The sequence below is a fragment of the Eschrichtius robustus genome, chromosome 8 (assembly GCF_028021215.1).
Source record: "Eschrichtius robustus isolate mEscRob2 chromosome 8, mEscRob2.pri, whole genome shotgun sequence".
NCBI classification, from domain to species: Eukaryota; Metazoa; Chordata; class Mammalia; order Artiodactyla; family Eschrichtiidae; genus Eschrichtius; species Eschrichtius robustus.
In genome coordinates, this window is record NC_090831.1 from 127,887,889 (window position 1) to 127,909,006 (window position 21,118).

The 21,118-nt window shown below is 45.0% G+C and overlaps 1 protein-coding gene across 1 annotated transcript in view; it reads right to left on the reverse strand.

Annotated features, from left to right (window-relative positions):
* Window positions 1-202: 202 nt before the first annotated feature.
* Window positions 203-21,118, reverse strand: part of CNPY1 (canopy FGF signaling regulator 1) — a 37,060-nt gene continuing 16,144 nt past the window's right edge. Inside the window, 3 exon segments of the mRNA XM_068550391.1 lie at window positions 203-240; window positions 4,243-4,339; window positions 6,112-6,315. Coding sequence (XP_068406492.1) covers window positions 203-240; window positions 4,243-4,339; window positions 6,112-6,315 — 339 coding nt within the window.

Below are 21,118 nucleotides of genomic sequence, written 5' to 3' on the forward strand. Positions count from 1 at the left end.
CCCTCAGCTTCACCTATAGAAAGAATTGGGGCTCGTCATTATGCCAAACAAGAGATTTTCAATAAAATATCAAACATGAGACAATGCAGTACGAACAAGAGACGTAAAGTTTCTTCTCATGAAGAAACATGAAGACAGAAATGCAGACATTGACCTTGGGGGCTGTGACTTGTCTCTCCTCTAACTCGCAGCACCGTCATTCCTAGAGTTCAGTGTGATTAGTAGAAGTTTCACACAGACCTGGGAAAAAAAAGTTAGATGGCATCACTATCACATTTAACACCAGCCCATAAGTCATAATTTACTTTCTGCAAAAGCACATTCTTGTGGAAGCACATTTTTTTTTAAACTTTCTTATGGACATTTTCAAATACACACAAGAGTAGAAAGAAGAATGTAATCTACCCCCCTGCAGCTCGGTCAGCCACTGCTATTCCTGTCCCATCTCCAGTATTTTTTCCTGGAGTATTCTGAAACAAAGCCCAGGGGTTGTATCATCTTGCCCGTGGTCATGGGAGTATTTAAGGAATATTCGAGACAGGGAATCAGTGCGCTGGGCATTTAATCCAAGCAGCAGAGAGGCAATGACGCTTGGATACACAGTACATATCCAACTGGCAGCAATTAATGCCAGCTCTCTTTAGACTGGACTACGGTTTATTTTAGCTACGTAATTTATTTAAAATAGGAAATAGGCCAGCCTTCGTATTATTTTGTATGATTTATTAGCCTTGAAAGTAATTATTTTGAATATTAGAATTTAACACCCCCATTAGTGCTTGGAAATCTATACAAAAAGGTCAAAATGCTTTTACTTTAAATGTAGGCTAAACGTTTCTGGATATCTGAGACCTTATTCCATCTGTGGCATTCAAAATGATCGTGTCACAAATTCTCATTGGTCTGATGTTTTTAAATGTTAAGGTTTGATATCAAAGCAGAAGTGATATGTATACAAAACATATTTATGTATTTGTGTTTATACCCTCACTCTACCTAATGAAAACCTCCAAAGACCAGAGTATCCATTTATCCATAATCTAGAGTGACATGTTCTACCTTGAGTGGAGTATAGCTATCTTTTTAATCATGACCTTATATATTATTAAGATTTTAAAATACCATTTTTACTTCAAGACATTAAAACGACAATCTGGAAAAGCCTGAGCCATGTGCCACAAAACATTGAACCAGGAAAATCTAATGAACTCACTTTTACTTCATGCCTGGGAAGGAAAAGGAGATACGTAAGAAATAACCTGCTACCACTATTACTGTCTCATGCCCCCCAAACAGGGTGTATTTGATAACTTTTCTTCTATCCAGTGAATAAAGCTATAGTGGTAGCTGCAGATCCATCTGCAGACCCATAGCCTTTCACTGAGACGTTTTTCATTCGTTGAAAGGATGACACGTTTATGAAAATCTCACGAAATTGTTATTTTTAAAGCCAAACAGAGTCATTTTAAGTTTAACATAAGATATGTTTCCTCCATCATTCCCCATTTATTTTGTGTAGGGGGTGAGCCTTAGAATATTAATATTTTAAAGAATCATACATGTGTTAATTAACTAGATGGGGGGAATCCTTTCACAATGTACACACATATCAAATCACCATGATGTACACTTTAAATACCTTACAACTTTCTAGGTCAATTATACCTCTACAGCTGAAATGTTAAAGTCTGTGAATGTGCCCTCATCTGCTCCCATGTAATTGTTAAAAATAAAGTGAAAAGGTCTACATGAAATAGAAAAAAGCAAAATTCACACACACACATATAAGGTGCATATAAAGCATATAAAGGGACTAAACTTCCATTCAAACCTCTAGTCCTAGAAATATCTATCTTTGAAAAGATTATTAATCTCCCTAAAAGCAATGTGGACATTTTACGAGCTCTCAGTACAGTGTCTGCTCATAGTCTATACTAGGTACAGAGTTACTGGTTAATGTAGTTTTCATAGCCTCCAATAAACACACGCACACACACACACAGAGTCATATTTTTAAAACATCGTTTAAATCGTGCAGAGGGATCATAGCAAAACTGTGGTACAACAGCACAAAATAAAGCATCGCCTTTACAAAACAGAGGGTGAATGTCATGCTATCGTAGGAAACCTACTGTACTTGTATTAGACTATGTTTAAAAGCTTCTGGACTTTTTCTACAATACGAGAGTCTCACCTTTTACACAAATTTCCGAAAGCATCCCAATATGTTAAAACGTATTACATCTTCGTTGCTGCAGTCATTAATTGGAATTATTCTCATTGCTGTGTCACTTTAGTTTTTTCCTGGCAATAATTTTTAAGTTTGAAAAACTCTTTATCTTGTCATGAGGTTTACTTACTTCAATAATAGTGGGGGTTTAGGAGGGCAGGGATTCTTATCTCTTTTTAGGATTACTGTATTCCTAGTTTTTAATTTATAAGTGGTTTAGAACATCCATAAGTATGTTTCACAGAGAAACAACCTGAAAAAACTCACTCCACTTTACTACGTAGCAGCCACGTGGTGGTTTACTCTTTGGAGTGGTTACCTTGTGTTCTCAATAGTTCTGGGGCACTGATACTTATGTTTACAGTGTAAGCACTTAATCAGTTTTTTTAAAATCGATGCTATTAAGAATTATTTGATCATGTTTTATTTTACACTGGTAATATTGCACATATCCTAAGTTTATGCTTTATGCTTGTATTTTCTTTAGGATAATATTAATTTTTATTTCTAATTATAAATATGCAGAAGGAATGAAAAGAGATAGTTAATATTATCCAAATTAAGCCAAATTGCAGCACTTGGGAACAGAGTCTTTCCTCAGAACCTTATTATCTGAGGCAACTACTGTCACAAAGAGTTGGTGAAACTTTCTCAAGACTTTTGTAATATTTGAGCAGGTGTTCATACAGCAAATGATTTGCATTTACCACAGATGATTATGACAAGCCCAAATCCTTTATGAGAAAAAAATAGGAAAACAAATATTCTCAACATCGTTACATTTTTGCTTACATCTTAACGCACACATTCACCTCTGAATAGCTTGAAAACCTTCCAAAATAATTTCTTTGGGAAATTGTGACTATGCACTTATTTATGTGAATTTCACAAGTTACAACAGTACATATCAAAATCAATGGAAAAAGCTCTTGAATTCCTGGCTATATCCTGACTACATCATTTCACCGTACTCTTCTTCAGATTCCCAACTAAACTGGATTTTAAACAGAACAACCCCATTATCTACTCAGAGTAAGACAACGTCATCATGTTCATGGAAATTTGTTACTTTCTTGTTCAGTAACTTTGGATGACAAATATTTACCTTCTAATCACAGTAACTGTTATTTTAAGGACTTCAGCACTAAATTTGATCCTATGGCTGCAGGTATATTATACTTTATTATAAACAATTGCCGAATGCTAAACATCTCAAGCTTCCATAATTGCATCAAAGTATTTCCCCCAGCTTTCAATCAGTGTCTCCATATATCACATTCATTTTTTCAAAGATATCTGAAAAGAATGTACGACTTGTACTACATTCTTGTAAATGTATTTTAAAAGGATCAACGTGATACAGACTAAAAGGTGTGTGTTCAACCAAATGGAGGGTCGGGTCAGGGTGGTCCTGTGTTTCAACTCTGTATATAGAAAAGAAACTTCTGGCAGTGTTTCCTAGCTTCTTATTGTACGTATGCATGTGTGTGTTTAAGAATACGAATCAAGTATTATTTTCCACCCTCTACCAGAAAAAAATTTTTAAGAAGTAGGTATGCTGGGAAAGGAACTTGAAAAAAAATCCAGCACCAAATAAACAAACAGAAAAACGTTTGAAATTTCTTCCTAAAGAAAGATCCCACTTTCTGTTGGTGGAGGTAAGTACACAAGTCATAAAGGGATTCTCCTTCCCTGGTCCAGGATGGAGAACCCAGCTCTAAAAGTTTAAAAAGAGAAACGCTTTGGATTCTTGCAATCCCAATTGGAAACCAAGCATTTTAAAATTCATTTAAAATGTCGAGGAGAAGAAGTGCAGCCAGCAAGGCCTCATAGCCCTGAGGTTTGTTTGTTTGCTTTCTCTCACATGGCGTCGTTTCTGATTCAGTGGAGACCCCGTCAGTGGCAGGGAGACAGCGAGGCTTGGTTTGAAAAAAAAAAAAAAGATGCTGCAGTGCTGGGCTCGAGAGAGGGGTGGGCCAGGGAGAGGGCGCATGCTACATCAGACACAGTACCTGATTTTTCACTGCACAGCTTGTCAGTGAGCTAGTGTGCCTCCTGGGCGATAAGTGAGAATATTTCATCTTCGTACTCTTCCATTCTAGTTTCACACTGTAGAAACAGAATAACAACATATGTGGATAGATATGCACTCACAGGACATCTTGTTAGGAAGGACTTGTCACAGTTTTATTAGCTAAAAATATAAAATCATGTTACCAAGGTGGTCCATTTTTATTAGCCCTTTTGGTTTAAGACATCACTGCATTGGATTAACCCTCTTCCCAGAATGCTAATTGCATCATTTTCCTGAGACTTGGCTAACTGATTAGTCGTGTTGAAAGACGAGGGTGAGGCAGGAAAATGGTTCTTTGTATTTGTTCCTCTTCCTCACACTGGAATGGAAAGGAACAGGAGGGATGGAGCTCCTATTTATGGAGCTGAAAGTCTTCATTTTTGTTTGTTTGTTTGTTTGTTTTGAAACTTTAGAGAACACGGCTCCTTGAAATGGTTAAACCAGTTTCCTTTAGATTTAACATAATAATCCATTTTGTGGTTTTAAAACAGGGTCTGAAGTGTGAAAATAATTAAGCTTTCTCAGCAATCAAAACACAAGTGCATCTTCAATTGCACTCAGGATAACGGGGCTTTTCAGTTACTCAGGAAAGTTTCTCTTCATACCACTTAAGAGATCCATCCATAATTTCACTTTGCTTCCCCCCACCCCAAATCTGACTTTCCAGAGAAGAGGGAGCTCAAATGTACCCACGCACCCCAAAATCTTAAATTCTGACTGGAGCGTGTGTCTGCGTTGGAGAAGCACAAGCTTAGGAACTGTGACTGTAAAGAGTGTTCACTGGAGACCAGTAACTCATTTCCCGAGTTCATTAAGGGAGAAGCTAAAATTTTTTAAATGGCATTTTAAAATATTTAAATTCCACTATTACATGTTTATGGAAGACCTGTGAGATACAAACACGCTTCCTCACTGCGATTCCCATTCTACAGTACTTTTAGCCCTGAATTATTGCCTTGACTTTTTAATTAAAATGAAATCTTCAAAAGTCAGCTGCAGCCCTTATACCAGGGGTTCAGCATGTCTGACATTTTGGCCAACGTGTGAACCAAAGATATTTCTCAAACAGGCTTTCCCATCACTTGGTCTGACAAAATAGCATTAAGTAAAGTGAAATCTCTCGCTATATATTTGGCCAGGCACATTCTAGAGAGCCAGAGGCCAGCATTCACGTGAAATAAACATTATGATGGGAGGAAATGCGGCATAAGGCCAACTATCATTCTAAACCTTTGTTTAACTGAGTTTGTGCTAAAATACTTGAATGAACTCAGGAAAAAAACATTCTCTCTTTTCTGTGAAGCCTTGGGAAAAAAAAAAGTGACGTGTGTCACTCTCCCTCCATCATGTGGCTATAAATATTTCAAAACGACATTCATTTTAATTTGGATTTTAACCTCGGAACCACAGTCCCTGATTCCTGACGTGGGAACTTGTAAGAGACCTGCCCGGGCACGGGGACGGACTGAGTCCTCTTCCCAACCGTCCCCAGGAGCAAAGCAACGTGCAAACTGTGCCTCCAAGTCACTGGGATTTGTAACGCACTTTCTGGAAAATATCACTTAACTGTCTCCACGGAGATGAAATAACACAGCCCCTAGGTGTCTCAAAAGGCAAGTCACTAAGTGCGCGGTTAACACTGAGAAAGCAGCAGGACAACAAAGCTAATAGATAACATTTTAATGGGCATGTCTTGAAACTCAACCAAAACCCAAACAAACAGCAAAAAAAAAAAAAAAAAAAAAAAAAAAAGGTACCAAAACCTGTGCATGGAGTACGGAATTCCTCTGCGTAGAAGATAGCTTACCGCGAATTTCAAATGTCTGTAAGCATCAGAATAACAATAGAATTTTAAAAATTCTTTGTATATTTTGTCTCCTTTCCTTGGAGCAAATCTCTTGAAAGTCTTCTCCTTAGTCACGGGGTCTTCTTCGAGCTTGTAGTCATTCATTCGCTCGCACACTTTATCCAAGAGGTCCGTGAGGAATGCCTCCGACTGGGCTAAGGGAACCTGTGGAGAAAAGCCAAAAAAGGGAGGAAACTCGTCTTAACGTTGATATTATTCAAAAGACCTTCCCCGGAATGCACGTGGTAGCACACCCCATCCCCCAAACAGTATTCCTGTCCTGATACAACATGTGCACAGTTCTATTATTTACATAATTTAAGGGGTTAGCCTAAATTCTGGTTTTTAAAAAGTGCCTTTGTTCGAAAGCGGACAGAAGAAAAAACTTCTATTCAAGCTGGAAACTATACTTCTACAGGTGATAATTTTGGAAAGTCATGGAACATGCAGAATAAGGCATTAAGCACAGGTAATGGCTGTTATTATCTATCTACTTGCAAGAGACAGACAGACAGACAGACAGACAGAGCCAGAGAGAGCGCTCGGGTCTCTCCTGCAGCGCATCCCGAGCTGGGCGAAGGCCGGGCCTCGCGCTCCGCAGCCGCTGCCCTGCGCGCCGTGGCCCCTCGGCGGCCGCTCGGGCCCGGGGGCAGGGGCGGTGGCCGCGGGGCAGGGCAAAGCCGGGCTGACCCAACCGCCCCTCTCGCAGGCGCGGCTGCGCTGTCTTTGGAACAGCTGCTGCCCGTCTCCGCGCGCCCCTCTCCCTCCGGAATCCAGCGAGGATTCGGAGGACCCTTTGGCCACCACCTCCGCCCCGCGCGGGGGTCAAAGAGCACCCCTCGGCCTTGGTAACCGGGACAAAAACTCGGGGGCCGTCTAGACAGGTCAAGGTGCAGGATGCTGCGTCCCCGCGGCTCCTTCCGGAAGGGGGCGGGGACCCGCCAAGGGCGCCGCGGACGCGCCGCCGCCCCGGCCTCTGCGGGCTTTCTCCCTCTCCACCCTCTGCTGATCAAAGTAGGAAGTTTGCATGACAACCATGGTGAAAGGGGCTGAATCACAAATGAACTCGATTTCGCCGATGTTGATATATCCAGCCTCCATTGTCCCCTTTCAGACGCAGTGTGAACCCTTCCGGTGCCGGCGACCGCGCGGCATTCACATGCGCGCTCCGGGCGCACAAAGGCTCCCCGCGCCCCTCCCTGCCATCTGGCCGCGGGGCTCGGGGCGGGCCGTGCGGCGCGCCTCTGCGCTTAACCCTGCTTCCAGCCAAAACCACTCCAGCATCACTCCCGTCACTCCCCAGGCTCGGCAAGGAACGAACTCTGTAGAAAAGGAAAGAGCCAAAGAAAAACGGCACTAATGAACTTTCCATTACCACCACCACGTGCGCCGTGATAAAATATCCCTCCTTCTGCCCGCAAAACTCCATTTGAGATTGATTACGAACTGCTTTCAAGGCCCATGCAGTCAAGTCTGCAATTAAGTCGTTTATTAAACTGGAGTGTACCGCAGCATTCTTTATTCGCTAAAATATCAAGTTAAAAAAATGAGTGTTCTAATTCTTTTAGATGTCTACGGTCAAAAGACCCTAAAGAAAGTAGCTCAAAGCGCACCGTCAAAACGCAAGTTACGTTTTTATTTACACCTTTAATGGGGCCACTTAAGCATCGTAAGCTGTAAATAAAACCAAAAACATAGGTTAACAAACAAATTGAAAATCTGTTTCAGAAACGAAAGATTAAATATGTATTGGGACTTAAAAGCTAGAAAACAGAGGTAAATTCTTAAATTACAATTTACCAAGCAGATCATTAACAGAATGATTATGGCTTTTTTCCTGCCCTGCGTGTGCTTTAGTATATTTCCTTGTCTGGTCCATATGAATAGGCTCGTAGCACTTTCTGCAGGTCCACAAAGCAACATTTTAACCTCAAAGTGAAGAGTTGGCTCTTTCATTTAAAAAAATCTAACTGTAATCAAGAATCCATTCTCTCTCTCTCCCCCTCCCTAACCCTCTCCTTCCCCAATCAAAGTGTAAACACCGAGGGGCAATTCTGTCACTGAATGGAGAGGGTCTGAGCATTGGGAGGGCGCTTTTGGAACCCTGGATGCCGTCCTTACACACCACGGTATTTCCCGTTGAGATGAGACCACTCTCGAAACTTTTTTTTTAAAAAAACTGACCTGACGTTCTGAGCTGCGTGCAAAAATCCTGAGTGTATAAGATTTGAGCAAATCAGGATGTCAATATGCGAGACCTTCCACAACTTACTTTTGAGAGCTGTATTATTTATTTCCTGCGTTGACGCTTTTTAAAACACAGTCGCCACATGATAACTTTCCACCAAACGGGATTGTTTTCCTTATTTTGAAAATGGAATTTTACATATTTGAATATAGTAGTATTGTGCCTATTTTAACGCAAATATGTTATACCTAAGGATCAACACGTGAATCTTGCTGATTTCATACATCTTTGAAGGCTAACTGGCTTTTTGATGTAATTGCTGGCTCTTTTGAGTAAATGTTCTTTAGTAGAAAGAGTAGGAAATGTTACAGACAGAGAGCTCAGAAAATGCCACGTTACAATCTTCACTGAAAGCAAGAAAGGAAAACACCCAACATGAGACTAGCAGTGTTCGTTTTACAGAAATATTTTTAAAAAACTGACCTAAAGTGCCAATCAAAGCATCCGATTTTGTGAGAAAATTTTAAAGAAAAAGATGCTTATGCATGGCAGCTATTTATACACTTATTAAAATGCACATGATTCGGGTTTAAAATGATTACACTTAGCTGAACTACATTCACTAAACTTAAAGACTGTTCAGGGAATAATTGAGCCTTTTTCTCCCCTCAAAGTGTTTTGATTATAAGAGTGCAATAAGTATTGAGACAAGTGGAATAAAACTAAGTCTTTCTTCCTATACTATGAAGATTCTGAATAGTACTTGTCAATAAAGCAACTCCTATTGTAATCTTAGGGGAGCATTTCCTCCACCCTGGAAGGAGGGTCTCAGAGATACTAACCTCATTAAAATATGAATGAAAAAGGCCGCCATCATTGTATCAGGAGAAAACCGATTCACTGGCAGGGTTTTCTTATCAGCCATTACTTTTACACACAGATTCATTTGGTATACGTTATAAATACAAAAACGATCTGTTACAATTTCGTTGCTACCTTAGCACACCCTCATCAAAGTAAATCCTAACTTTTGCCATTTTGGAATCTAGCTACAACTCTAAATCATACTTAGTATATATCGTGTTTATTTTTCCTTTAGGCCTCGTCTGACCATGTGCTTATTGTGTGAGCAATGACATGGGAGTGGGAGGAGGTACTCAGATCCCAACTTGAAAACGGAAAAAGGTAGTTGAAAGTTTTGGCTTTGGTTTCTTGAGAAAACGAGTTAGGGATCTCTTCCAGAGCACTCTGACAACACTTTAATAACAGTCAATTACAGGGTGCCTCCCATGTTCGTTCATTACTGTGTCTCTGTTCATCTTGTAGCAAATTTCTTGCTTGATAGCTATCACAATTATGTTACAGTGCACAGTCTGATGTGGAAACTGTCCTTGTGGTACACTGTCTTTTTCATAACAGTCTGACAATTTTGGAGTGTCCCTCAGATAGGAAACCAGTACTTAACCTGCTTAGTGACTGATAGTTAGTTTCACATTGCTGCAAAGATTTTCTTTCTAGAGGTTTAGTTAATGTAAAAATTTTAATTGCGTTACAGCAAATATTACATCTAGTTTAATCACTAACTTTTCATCCATAAAAATACTGAAATCACTTCTGATATTAGTTAAAAGTCAATATTTAGAAGTGAAAATTCAAACCTTCTTTGCTCTAGGCTACAGCAGGGAAAGCAAGAATTCAGAAACTCTTCTAAGTTGATGAGATCTATAATTAGCTTTTATGTAAATTGACTGCTATGAGCTTGTTGTGTGACACTTCTTCATATAATATGCAAATAGCATTGACTGTTTAGTTTTATTAAACAATATAATTAGAAACCTAAAGAAGCTCATTTCAATGAGGAATAATAAAGGTTGATACATTTTCCAGTGTTCTGTATATCAGAAAAAATGAATCCCATCTGGACTTCATCAATAAGAGAGGTTTTAAGCAGCCTTTGTTCAGAGAGCCAAACAACAGAATTAATATTAGTTTTTCCATAAATTCGATGTTAAAACAGGTGAATTTGTGCAATCAATAAAACCTTGGGGGCAAAAATACAAAGATTGCAGCACAATTGACCACAAATGACACAGTAAATTTATGAAAGTAACATCAAAATTCTGCCCCCTTTAATCTGAATACTGGAAGAAGACATTCTTATTATTTGAAATAAAGTATTTTGCAAGTGTTTCCTATTCTTATTCGTGGAGATATTATGTCTACATAAAGTATACTCTCAGGTTGTGAGAAAAATAGAAATAATAAAATAAGAACAATGTGATTTGGGGGGAAATTTTCCCCAGAATTCAAAACTATTAAAGTTTCAATCACATTTTCTCATTCTGGAGCCTGTTTTCAACTTAACAGTATAGAAAACTTGAAAGTATAGAAAAATCGCTTGGTGGATCACCATTAGTGAACTCCAAATGGGGGTCATCTAAGTCAATTTGACTTTTTCCTAAAGTTAAAAAAACATACTTTCTTTTCATTATTAAATACAAAATTGGCACTGCCATTTGATTTCTCATCTTAAAAACTATTCTATTAGTCTCTAAAAAAACTAACTTTCAAACATTTTAGGTGAACTGAATACAGCTATCCACGTGAAAAATGTTACAATTTTTCAACCTTTGTTAAAAATCACTCTAAGCGAGGATTTAGAACGACCTTTTCATGCTGTTTCTGAGCTTTGACCTCTGCTGGCTTACCCCGGAAGGATTTTGCAGATTAAAAAAGAAAGTAATAGAAGAAAGTGACAGTGCTTAAAAGGGCAAAGGCCGTAAGACTGCAACAGTAATAGAGGTGATGTGAATTTGTTCATTCGCTCAACAATATTTATTCAACTCCACCTCCCTGTCAGACAAACATACCTCTCTAATTTGGACTTTTTAAAGGGGACTCTTCCGTGATTCTGAATAAAAATGAAAAGAAATACTCGAAAAAGACTGCCTGGAAGAGAGTCAATAAATCCTAGTTGATGATAATATAAAGATCACATCAATACAATATCTGTGTCCTTATTTGACAATTTCTGTCCCCCACCTCTGCGCGTCTTTCACCATCTTGCTACTGAAAACACAACAGTTATCCCTTTCTAACCACCTCTGCAAAACACTTTCTCAGAATAGAAGAGGCGAAAAGTCACGTTTGGGGAACCTGTTGTGGCATTTCCCAGTTTCATCATCTGTGTACTTGTGGGCAAATGGTGAGATTTCCCTGGAAAACCTTAGAGGTCTCAGAGGAAAAGGACGAAAGAATGGGATACGTTAAGAAGCTCCGGGTGTTCCGTCTCCACAGTTGTGGAAACACGCGTGCACACACCAGTTCCCGCTGGCTGCAAAGAAAGCACTCTCTCTTTTTTTTTTTTGGCCACGCCATGGGCATTCAGGATCTTAGTCCCCTGACCAGGATTGAACCCCCGCCCCCTGCAGTGGAAGCCAAGAGTCTTTTAACCACTGCCAGGGAAGTCCCTCTTTCTTTAAAAACATTTTTAAATAGAGAAAGTTACAAATTCACTTGATTTTTTTTAATCCAGAAGGAACAAAAGAACAGAATAAAAAGTAAGGCTGATGCTTCCCCAGACCCTAAAGCCCAGCTCTCCTTCCCCCAGAAACATTCTAAGTGAACCTCTATGAGTGCGTAATGAATGCGTGTGTGCATGTATGTGTGTGTCCGTGTTTGCATGTGTGTCTGTACGCACGTGTGCCTGTGTGTGTCCGTGTGTATCTATGTGTGCATGTAGGCGTGTATGCATGTGTGTCCGTGTGTGTGTCCATGTGTGAGTGTGTCCATGTGTGCACTTGTGAGTGTCCCTCCTCCTCTTTTTACGAGATCCGAGCACAGCACACCCCCTGTCTTTCTCACTGGGGGATAAGAGAGTTCAGTCACGTCCGGGAGGCTGAGGACCGTCTCCTGACGGTCACTGGATGAAGGCACACGTACTATGGGGGCATCAGAACTTAAACCCATTTAGATTCGAAGATGCTCTACATCCCAAGGGCAGGTTCAAAAGGGGAGCTCCCGCCCACGTGAGCTATGGCAGAATCTCTCAGGAATATTTGTTAAAAATCTGTTAGGGGGTATAGCTTAGCTTATTCTCTCCTGAAACAATGGTTTTGAGAGGGACGGGGCCAGCGTTTTTAACCCCCTTTCCTGGGTGAGGAGCCCCAGGCCCCAGGGACTTCCTTCCCCGACCGACCGTGATGCTTCAAGGTCATTGCTCTCCATGCCCTCCAGGTCCTGCACCTGAGGACACAGCAACGCAGACACTGCGACCAGGAAAACCTTGGAGATCCCACAGTAAACCCCCCACTTTTCAGGTGGGGAGACTGAGGCTCAGGCAGGAGCGACTTACCTGAGCACCGCCTGGCAGAGCCAGGGTTGGAAGCCAGCTGCTCTAGTCGGTACACGCTGCTGCCCTCCACCAAGCGACCAGGTGCGGCCACTCCCCAGATTCCTAGGTGACGCCCTAACCCCCAGGACCTCAGGATGTGACCTTATTTGGCAATTGGGCCTTTAAAGAGGTGATGAAGGTAAAATGTGGTTGTATGCGTAGGCCCTCATCCCATTTGACTGGTCCTTATACGAAGAGGAGATCAGGACACAGACACACACAGAGGGACGGCCACGTGAGGACACGGGGAGAAGACAGTGTCTACACGCCAAGGAGAGAGGCCTCAGGAGGAACTGGCCCTGCCCTCGCCTGGATCTGGGACTTCCAGCCTCCAGGGCTGGGAGACAACACGTTTCTGCTGTTTAAGCCACCCGAGCTCCTAATACAGTCCCAGACCATGGAGCCCCCACCTGAAGTCTTGCTAGTGCAGCCCAAGCCCAAGAGGTGACTGGGGGCTGCTCGAGAGCCTGCCATGACGGGGGGACACGGAGCAACACGAGACGCATGCTGGTCTGCCTCGGTGCACGGGTGCTGTGATCCCGTCTGAGCCGGCGGCAGGACTCGACACAGGCCCCCAAGCACCTCCATCCTGGTCTGGCACCACCTACAGCCTGCTGAGGGCTGGACCAGACGCTGGCCTCCTTGCTCCCCCAGAGTCCTTGCCGGTAAACCTGGGACGAAAACAACACCTGTTCTAATGTATCTGATCAGGTCAAGCAACTGGTAGGAAAATCTTTCGAGAGTTTGACGCGACAAGTAAACGTAAAGGGTTATGATTGCTTTCCCTCTGATGGATGCTGACTGTTTTAGTTTGTAAATGCCTTAAAAGTGATGCCGACTTGAGCATAGACTGATTTTTGCACTCTCCTTACCGGTGGGCTAGTAGGATGGTCCGGTGACTCCGAGGCAGTGCCTTGAAAAGTTAGCCTGAGGACCTCTTGTCATTTTCTCCCCTTCCCATCCTCTCAGAATCCGAGAGCTGTCAGCGTGGGCATCCAGACCCATGGCACTCCAAGTGTGGTCACCACCACCTGCTGCCTCGGACTGCCTGTTCCCGAGACCCTCAGGCAGCTGCGTGCCCAGGACAGAGCAGCGCTGCTTAGAATCCCGCTGCTGGCGGTCAGGGTGGCAATGGCGAGCGGGTGGTACCTGCGCTGACTTTTCTACTTCCTGCTTCTGTGCTCCGCCTAGAAAGAGCAGAAACCGGAGGAGGACCATTTCGTATAGAGAGGCCAAGTGAAAGGCTTGTCCTTAGAAACACGTGTGGGATGACCTGGAAAGAGGCCTCCGTCCTCAGACCCAACAGCACTCAGGTAGCACCTCTGGGAGGACCTCACGCTCCTGTTACCATGCTGAGCGCTAAACTGGGAGAGACGGCGGATCGCGAGTGAGCAGACGCAGTGCCAGGACAGAGGTCTTTCATCGACACGCAGAGAAAACTGAGAGGGGCCGAGCGGACGGTGAGGGCGTCACAGCCGTTCCCAGGCACCCATCTCGAGAGTCAGATCTGTTATGTTACAGGGCTGAACATTTTCCAAAAAATATTTAGCTCATTCTCATGGCATTGTTTTTCTCTCATGCATCTCTGACCTTCCCTCTCTTCTCCAGACCCATGCCAGGCAGGGGTGCTGTCCCAAGTGTGACTTTGCTAGGACGTCCTAGTGCCAGGAGGAGCTCTCTGGGCTGGGTGCCCGTGTAAGGACCCACCCCTTCTGCACTAGGCCCCGCGGGCCACAGCCCTTCTAGTAAGAAGCGGTAAGAAGAGAAGGGATAGTGGTTTCTCTGATGCACCAAACTCAGGTCACCCAAGGCAAGCAGCTTGGAAATGGCTTTAACACCACATTGAAGATCCTGCACATGCACCTGGCTTGGAAGTCCCTTTGTCTCAGGAACACCCAGTTTTGGGACTTCCCTGACGGTCCAGTGCTTAAGACTTCGCCTTCCGATGCAGTGGGTGTGGGTTCGATCCCTGGTCGGGGAGCTGAGATCCCACATGCCTCATGGCCAAAAAACCAAAACAAAAGCAATATTGTAACAAATTCAGTAAAGACTTTTAAAAAATATTCCACACCAAAAAAAAAAAAAAAAAAAAGAAAAGAAAAAAGAGCCAGTCAGTCCTAGGGTGGTGACCAGACATGCCATAGCTTCAGGTGCAAAGGGGGCAGGTCACTGGTAAACTCTTGAAGTATTGGGGGGCTGCCACACCTCAGGGGGCAGGTCACTGGTAAACTCTTGAAGTATTGGGGGGCTGCCACACCTCAGGGCCAGAGGGGAGGGCTGTCGGCGTCTTTGCCGTGCTGCTCATTCTTGGATTCCGGTTCTGTCGCGTCTCTTAAAACCTCAAAAGAATGGGCACAACATTTGGCCCTGATTGAGACCCCGCCCAACCTCTCTCCAAGGAAGACAGAGAGACTGTTAACAAGTCAGCTTTGTTCTTATGCAAGAGAACGTTTTTGTTTGTTTGGTTTCATCTTCAGTGTTCAGGGCCGCTAGTGACCGCGACTCTTCCCAAGTCAAGGCGCCGACAAGCTAAGCGTGCAATGACATGCTGCTTCACGCAGGCAACGGGACACAGACGCGAGGGGGGAGGTCTACCCGCCGTCGCAGCACCCCTACACCCAGGCCCTGGCCCCTCCCAGCCTTCGTCCACGTGGGACCGTGCACACCTGTGCAGCCCCACCGCCCCTGGCCCCGTCGCAGGCCTTTCCGGGGGCACCCGGCCCTGTGATCATCCGGGTGGCAGCGCCTCTGAGAATCTACGGCCCGTCTCAAAGCTCCTTCGCTTTGGGACATGCAGGGGGTTGCCCACATTAAAAACATGATGAATAACTCCTCTCTGAGCACTTCTGTAGATGAAGTGCTTTTTCTTTCTCCTGTTGGATTATTTCCTCAGGCCGTGTTCCTAAACGTGGGGTAACTAAGTCGTGTTTGGTTTTATCTGCTGATACTTCTGGTCGGGGTATGAAACCCAATCCCGCTAATAGAGAGACATCTATGGAAATAAACTATGAACCAAGTCACGGTGAAGTTCCTCAGCGGTTTCCCTAAAGAGGAACGGCTCCCTCGAGGCCCCGTGTGCTGCGGATTCCTCAGAAACCTGCTCCAGGTAGAGAGTGGATCATGGAAGGAGGAACAGTTTGGGTTTATCACGCAGACTGGAGGCATCTCTCAGCGCCGGGCAACGCCCACCCGTCCCTCTTCATTCCTTCACGTGTTACCACTTTGCCCCCTGCTAATGTTTCCAAAAGGAGATGGACCTGAGATCATTTTGTTCCATTTGAGCTGAGTTTTCTTTATCACTATTTAAAAATTAACAATCCCAAGAGGTAACATGAAATCTCTTCCTTCCTGATTCTCTGTGCATTTGGATATTATCTTTCTGCTCGTTAACACCCAGATCTTGGAAAAAGGTTACACTTCTAAATCGGGAGTAAGAAACACTCTCCCTAATGCTCCCAAAGGGAAAGAATCCCTGCCCATCGTTCTGCCAGGTCCCGGGAGCCTGGGCTGTGGGTGGAGTGAGGCTTTCAGGGACTTTGCCTCAGGGATCCGCAATCGCAGAGGCCATGGGCATCCGCTAAACTCCACTCACCGAGAGCGGTGCCGGGAAGTGAGAATGAGTGGGCTGTTCCGATGGGCAGGGCAAGGTCCCTCCCGGTGTGGGAGCCCCGAGAACGGTGCACAAGGAGACACCCACAGCCAAGAGAGTGTGGCACGAGTCACAGACCTAAGCGGTGAAATCAATCACTTGACCGATGTTTATTGAGCACCTGCTAGGTGCCAGGTGTTGGGTTAGATGTGAGGAGACAGCAGGGAACAAAATTATGGTGGTCCCTGTCCTCCCAGAACCTGTGGTCTGGGCCCCTACCTGAAATCACACAGGGGCCATGTTGGCCTCGGGGTCCCCCAGGCCACCATCTTTTTTGTGTCGTGAGCCATGACTGGTTTTTACATTTACAAATGGCTGACACAATTAAAAGAAGAATATCTTGTGACACAGGGAAATGATATGAAATTCAAATTTCAGTGTCCACAATAAAGTTGTCGAGGTCTTTCCAGGAGACTCTCGCCCAGCCCCACTCTGGCGAGCCAAGCTCCTTTGCCCAGGTGGGCTCCTGGCAGCTGTTCCATCCTCCCTCAGCCCTGCCTGCCGAGTGACGCAGTCCCGTCTCCACGGCTCCCCCCTCCCCAGCGTCTTCCCTTCTCTGGATGCCAGTAGCGCCTCTCTCCTGGAGGACCCAACAGTAGTTCTTCCAGATTTGTCTACATACACACGCATGCACACACGTAGACACACATGCATGCGCAGACACTGAGTGAGCCGCATCGTCCCCAGTGGGGCGTAGAGATGCTTCTACCCAGGCCCTGCCTTTACCTACCTGTACGCGGTGACACCACAGTCACTACAATAGTGAAGCTTCGCACACATGCCTTGGTCCAGGACCCCACCCCCCGATGGGGTGGGAATTGTTATCTCATGCTGCAGGCCAGGAAACTGAGGCCTCGAGAAATTCACATAGTGATTTCAGGGAGGCCTGGGATGGGACAGATGCCCCAGGCCTGCATCTCCCCCCGGCACCGCATAGCCAGCCCCACAGTGGACATGGCAAATGTCTGTGGCCTCCGTGGCCTCCTGTCTGTACTCCAAGCCTGCTGCCCGGGGCCTCTCCCAGTGAAGCCCCCTTCTCTCCATCCACGAGGCCTGCTGCAGGGGCCCCGTCCCTGTCCTGTCCATCCCACTTCACCAGATGCAGCCCCCGAGATGCAGGTCTCTTGCTCCAGGTCACAGAACTCGTGTACACGCTAAGCTGGAAGCTAATCGGGTCCATGTGATGCCAAAGCCCTTCTCTGAGTGTGGGGGGGCCAGAGGGAGTGACCCTTCCCCTGCCTTCATGGCGTGTGCACTGCCACGCACAGCCCTGGACAGACACCTGTCACCTCTGGCACCGAGGAGGCGCCCCAAAGCTACTGTTTCTAGAACAATCAGTGTCACGGAACTCAGTCTCTCACCTCAGTCATCTTTCTCAAAGACAATCAGTGCGTTGCTTTCCCTCCAAAGTTTCCAAGGAAAGAATCATTCGAAACCACCAGATGCCAAGCTGCAGTGCGTTCAGCCCAGCTCCCTCACCGAGGGCTGCGTGGCGCCCACTGCCAGGCCTGGCTCCTTCTGTGCTGGGGAAACAGTGCAGTCCTCTAAATGCATCCCCTTTATCCCTCCATTCCTCCCGATTTGTGGATTCAAACAATTCTGATTCTGTGGACTAAGGAGCAATTAACGGGACGAGGGATTTATTAAGGATAAGTCATGCCAGACAGTTTTGACAGCTTGTTTTGAGTGTGACAGAATTACAAAATGCATTATGTATTTAGACTTTTGTGCAGCGTCTAATACCACGCTCGTGAAATTATTCTTGCCAAATGGTCTGAACCAGCCTGGATGAGAGCAGTCTCAGGTACCGGAAACGAAGGCGAAGATCAGAGACAAAGGATACAGGGCACTCAGCTGCACGCCCAGATGGAGGCCAGGCAGGGGGCTGCATTTCATGAGGGCCGTGGAGGTCAATGTTAGGGTTTGTCTCCCTAACATGTTTATTGTTGATCTGGAGGGAGAGGCCGCTGCCGGCCAGCATGCTACGTGGGGCGGGACGTGCCAGCCCCAACCGGGCGGCCCTCAGCCTTAGCAGCCAGCCAACAGGAAGAGGGGCTGCAGAGGGCTCCCTACCCACCCTCCAGCACCCCCATCAGCTGAGAACGCCCAGCAGGAGGGCAAGGTGGGAACACAAACCCACTGAGCCTTATGGAATCAGCAAGACAGAACTGGGAGGCCCCGCGGTCGCCAACTCGAAAGCCTGCATGGATCGAATCGTGTCCCCCTAAAAGATAAGCTCACGTCCACACACCGGGTGCCTGTGAACGCAGTAGGGTCTTTGCAGATGTAGGTAGATAAGATGAGGTCATATTTAGTGAGGATGGGTTCTAATCCAATGTGACTGATGTCCTCATAGGAATGGAAGAAGAGACACGGATACCCAGAGAGGGGAGGGCCACGTGCTGACGGATGCAGAGACTGTGGAGGTCACATCTCCAAGCCAAGGAGCGCCAAGGAGCGCCAAGGAACGCCAAGGAGCGCCAGCCCCCACCAGAAGCTAAGAGAGGCAGGGAACCCATTTTCCCTGGGTCCCCAAGAAAGAACCAACTGCCAACACCTTGGTTTTGGACTTCTGGCTCCTGAACTGTGAGACAATCCATCTATGTTCAAGCACCTGGTTTGTGATACTTTGTGGCACAAGTCTGGGTTTAGAAATGAAGAACTAACAAATGAGTCCAGTGGCCCAGACACCCGGGGGCAGGAGGTGGAGCTGTAGATGGAGAAGCTGGAGAAACCACACTCCCATGCTGGGGAGTAGATTCATTTCCCTCCGGGATCTGAGTGGGAAAGGGGGCGTTTCCATCCTCTTCAGGGTCCCTGGGAGGATTCAGGTCAGGGAGGGAGCAGCCAGCAGGCCGCTAGCTGGCACCATTAGCTCCTGGTGCATTCTATCGTGGCTTTTGTTTGTATTGATCCATTGAAACGCATGCATGGCCAGGGTTTAGTTAATTAACCTTAATTCTGTGCTAAGCTACTATAATGTTTAATTCTCTCCCATCACTTTATGCCCTCTGATAATTATTATTTTTATCGGTTCAGGGGTATTGAATCATCTGTTTTATTTCCTCTCCCTGAGGATAGCATGGCACTTAATCTTTCTACATGCCCAAATGCTAACGTCAATGTTTTCTTGCTTAGCCAGAACATTTGCTTAGTCAGGCCACGTTGCCTCTGTCCGTGACTTGTATACTGTCCACTAGCACCAGTAACATCAGAGTGTGTGGGAACCGAGGAGGAAGGTGCTAGAGACCCAGGGCTGGGGGCTGGCTGTGTGCGAGCCTGCTCTGGGTGAACAGGGCTGAGGGCACAGGGCAGCCTTGCCAAGTCTAGAAACTCCAACTCTGGTATCATAGACTCCTTTTATGTCATCCTGGGCTTGATCAGCACAAGCCTGATACCATAGACACTTATAACATCATCTAATTAAATACCCAGGAGGTTACAGGTGATGAATCCTCTTTTTTCCTTGACATTCTATCATTTTCCCAGGGGCTTCACAAAATAGTGGAAATAGTCCCCAGACACCTCACAGAACCAAAGGAGAAGAAGTGACACACCTATCAAGCAAACATCTATTTTCTTATTTCACAGAAATTGAGAACACACTATGAGCAAAGTATTGTGTTATGTGGTGTAGGGAGTGGGGAGATACAAGACAAAATGTGTCCTTCAGGGTAGAGATGTAGGACAGCACACAAATAACTAGGATAAAATGCAGGATTTAACAAATGCTCTAAAAGAGCTACAAAAATACTTGAATGTCCAGAACGTGTGAGGGAATGTCTGTATTTCAGTTTCTGACAAATTTATCTTTGAGAAAAGCTAACAAAGTTTCCTTCTAATGCAACAGGGAGGGGAGTGCGGTTCGTTTAATCAACGGTGCTAACATATATGACTTGCTTCCAGCTGGAAGAAAAGAAAGCTGGATCATACCTCATACCATATCCAAAAACTGCGTTCTGTACAGACTCAATGTTGAAACATAAAAGCACAAACTATTGGAAGAAAATTTAGAAAACTATTAGTATGACAAATCGGGGGGTAGGTGTTCTTGAACAAGATGAGACACCCAAAGGCGTCATGAAAAGAGACTGTCTGTGGAGCAAAGGGTGCAAAACCACCGACAAATCCCAACTAAGAACACGCGTGGGCAACATGGAGCTGCCTGTCCTTACACGGTGACTTGGGAAATAACGTAAAAGACAAACAACCCAACAAAAAATGGGTAAAGGATACAAATAAGCAACTTGAAGCACAGGAAATCTGCTTAACAACCTAGGAGCCACTGAAAGGGAAATTAAGACGAAAATGAAATGCCATCTTTCATGTCTTAGATTACCAGAAATTAAACAATTATATTATCTGGTGCAAAAATGCAAGAAAGGTCTCATGCATGGCCAGTAGGGACATAAAATGCGGCAACCTTTGGGGAAAGTAACCTGGCGACATGGATTCCAGTGAAGATGTACCTACTCTTTGACCCCTGCCCTCTGGAGAGTCTGTCCTGCAGAAATCACATGCACCAGACACGGGGACGTGTAATCAAGGAGGCTTGTTGCCTATGCTGCTGGTAGCAACAAACCGGAAACAACCTGCGTGTCCACCTACAGGAGAACCGTCTCATTGGCCAGGCTAGATCTCCATCCACTGACCTGGAGGGGGTCCATGACATATTTTCATTAAGTGAGTGTCTTAGCTTGGGCCACCATAACAAAACACCACAAATTTGGTGGATTGA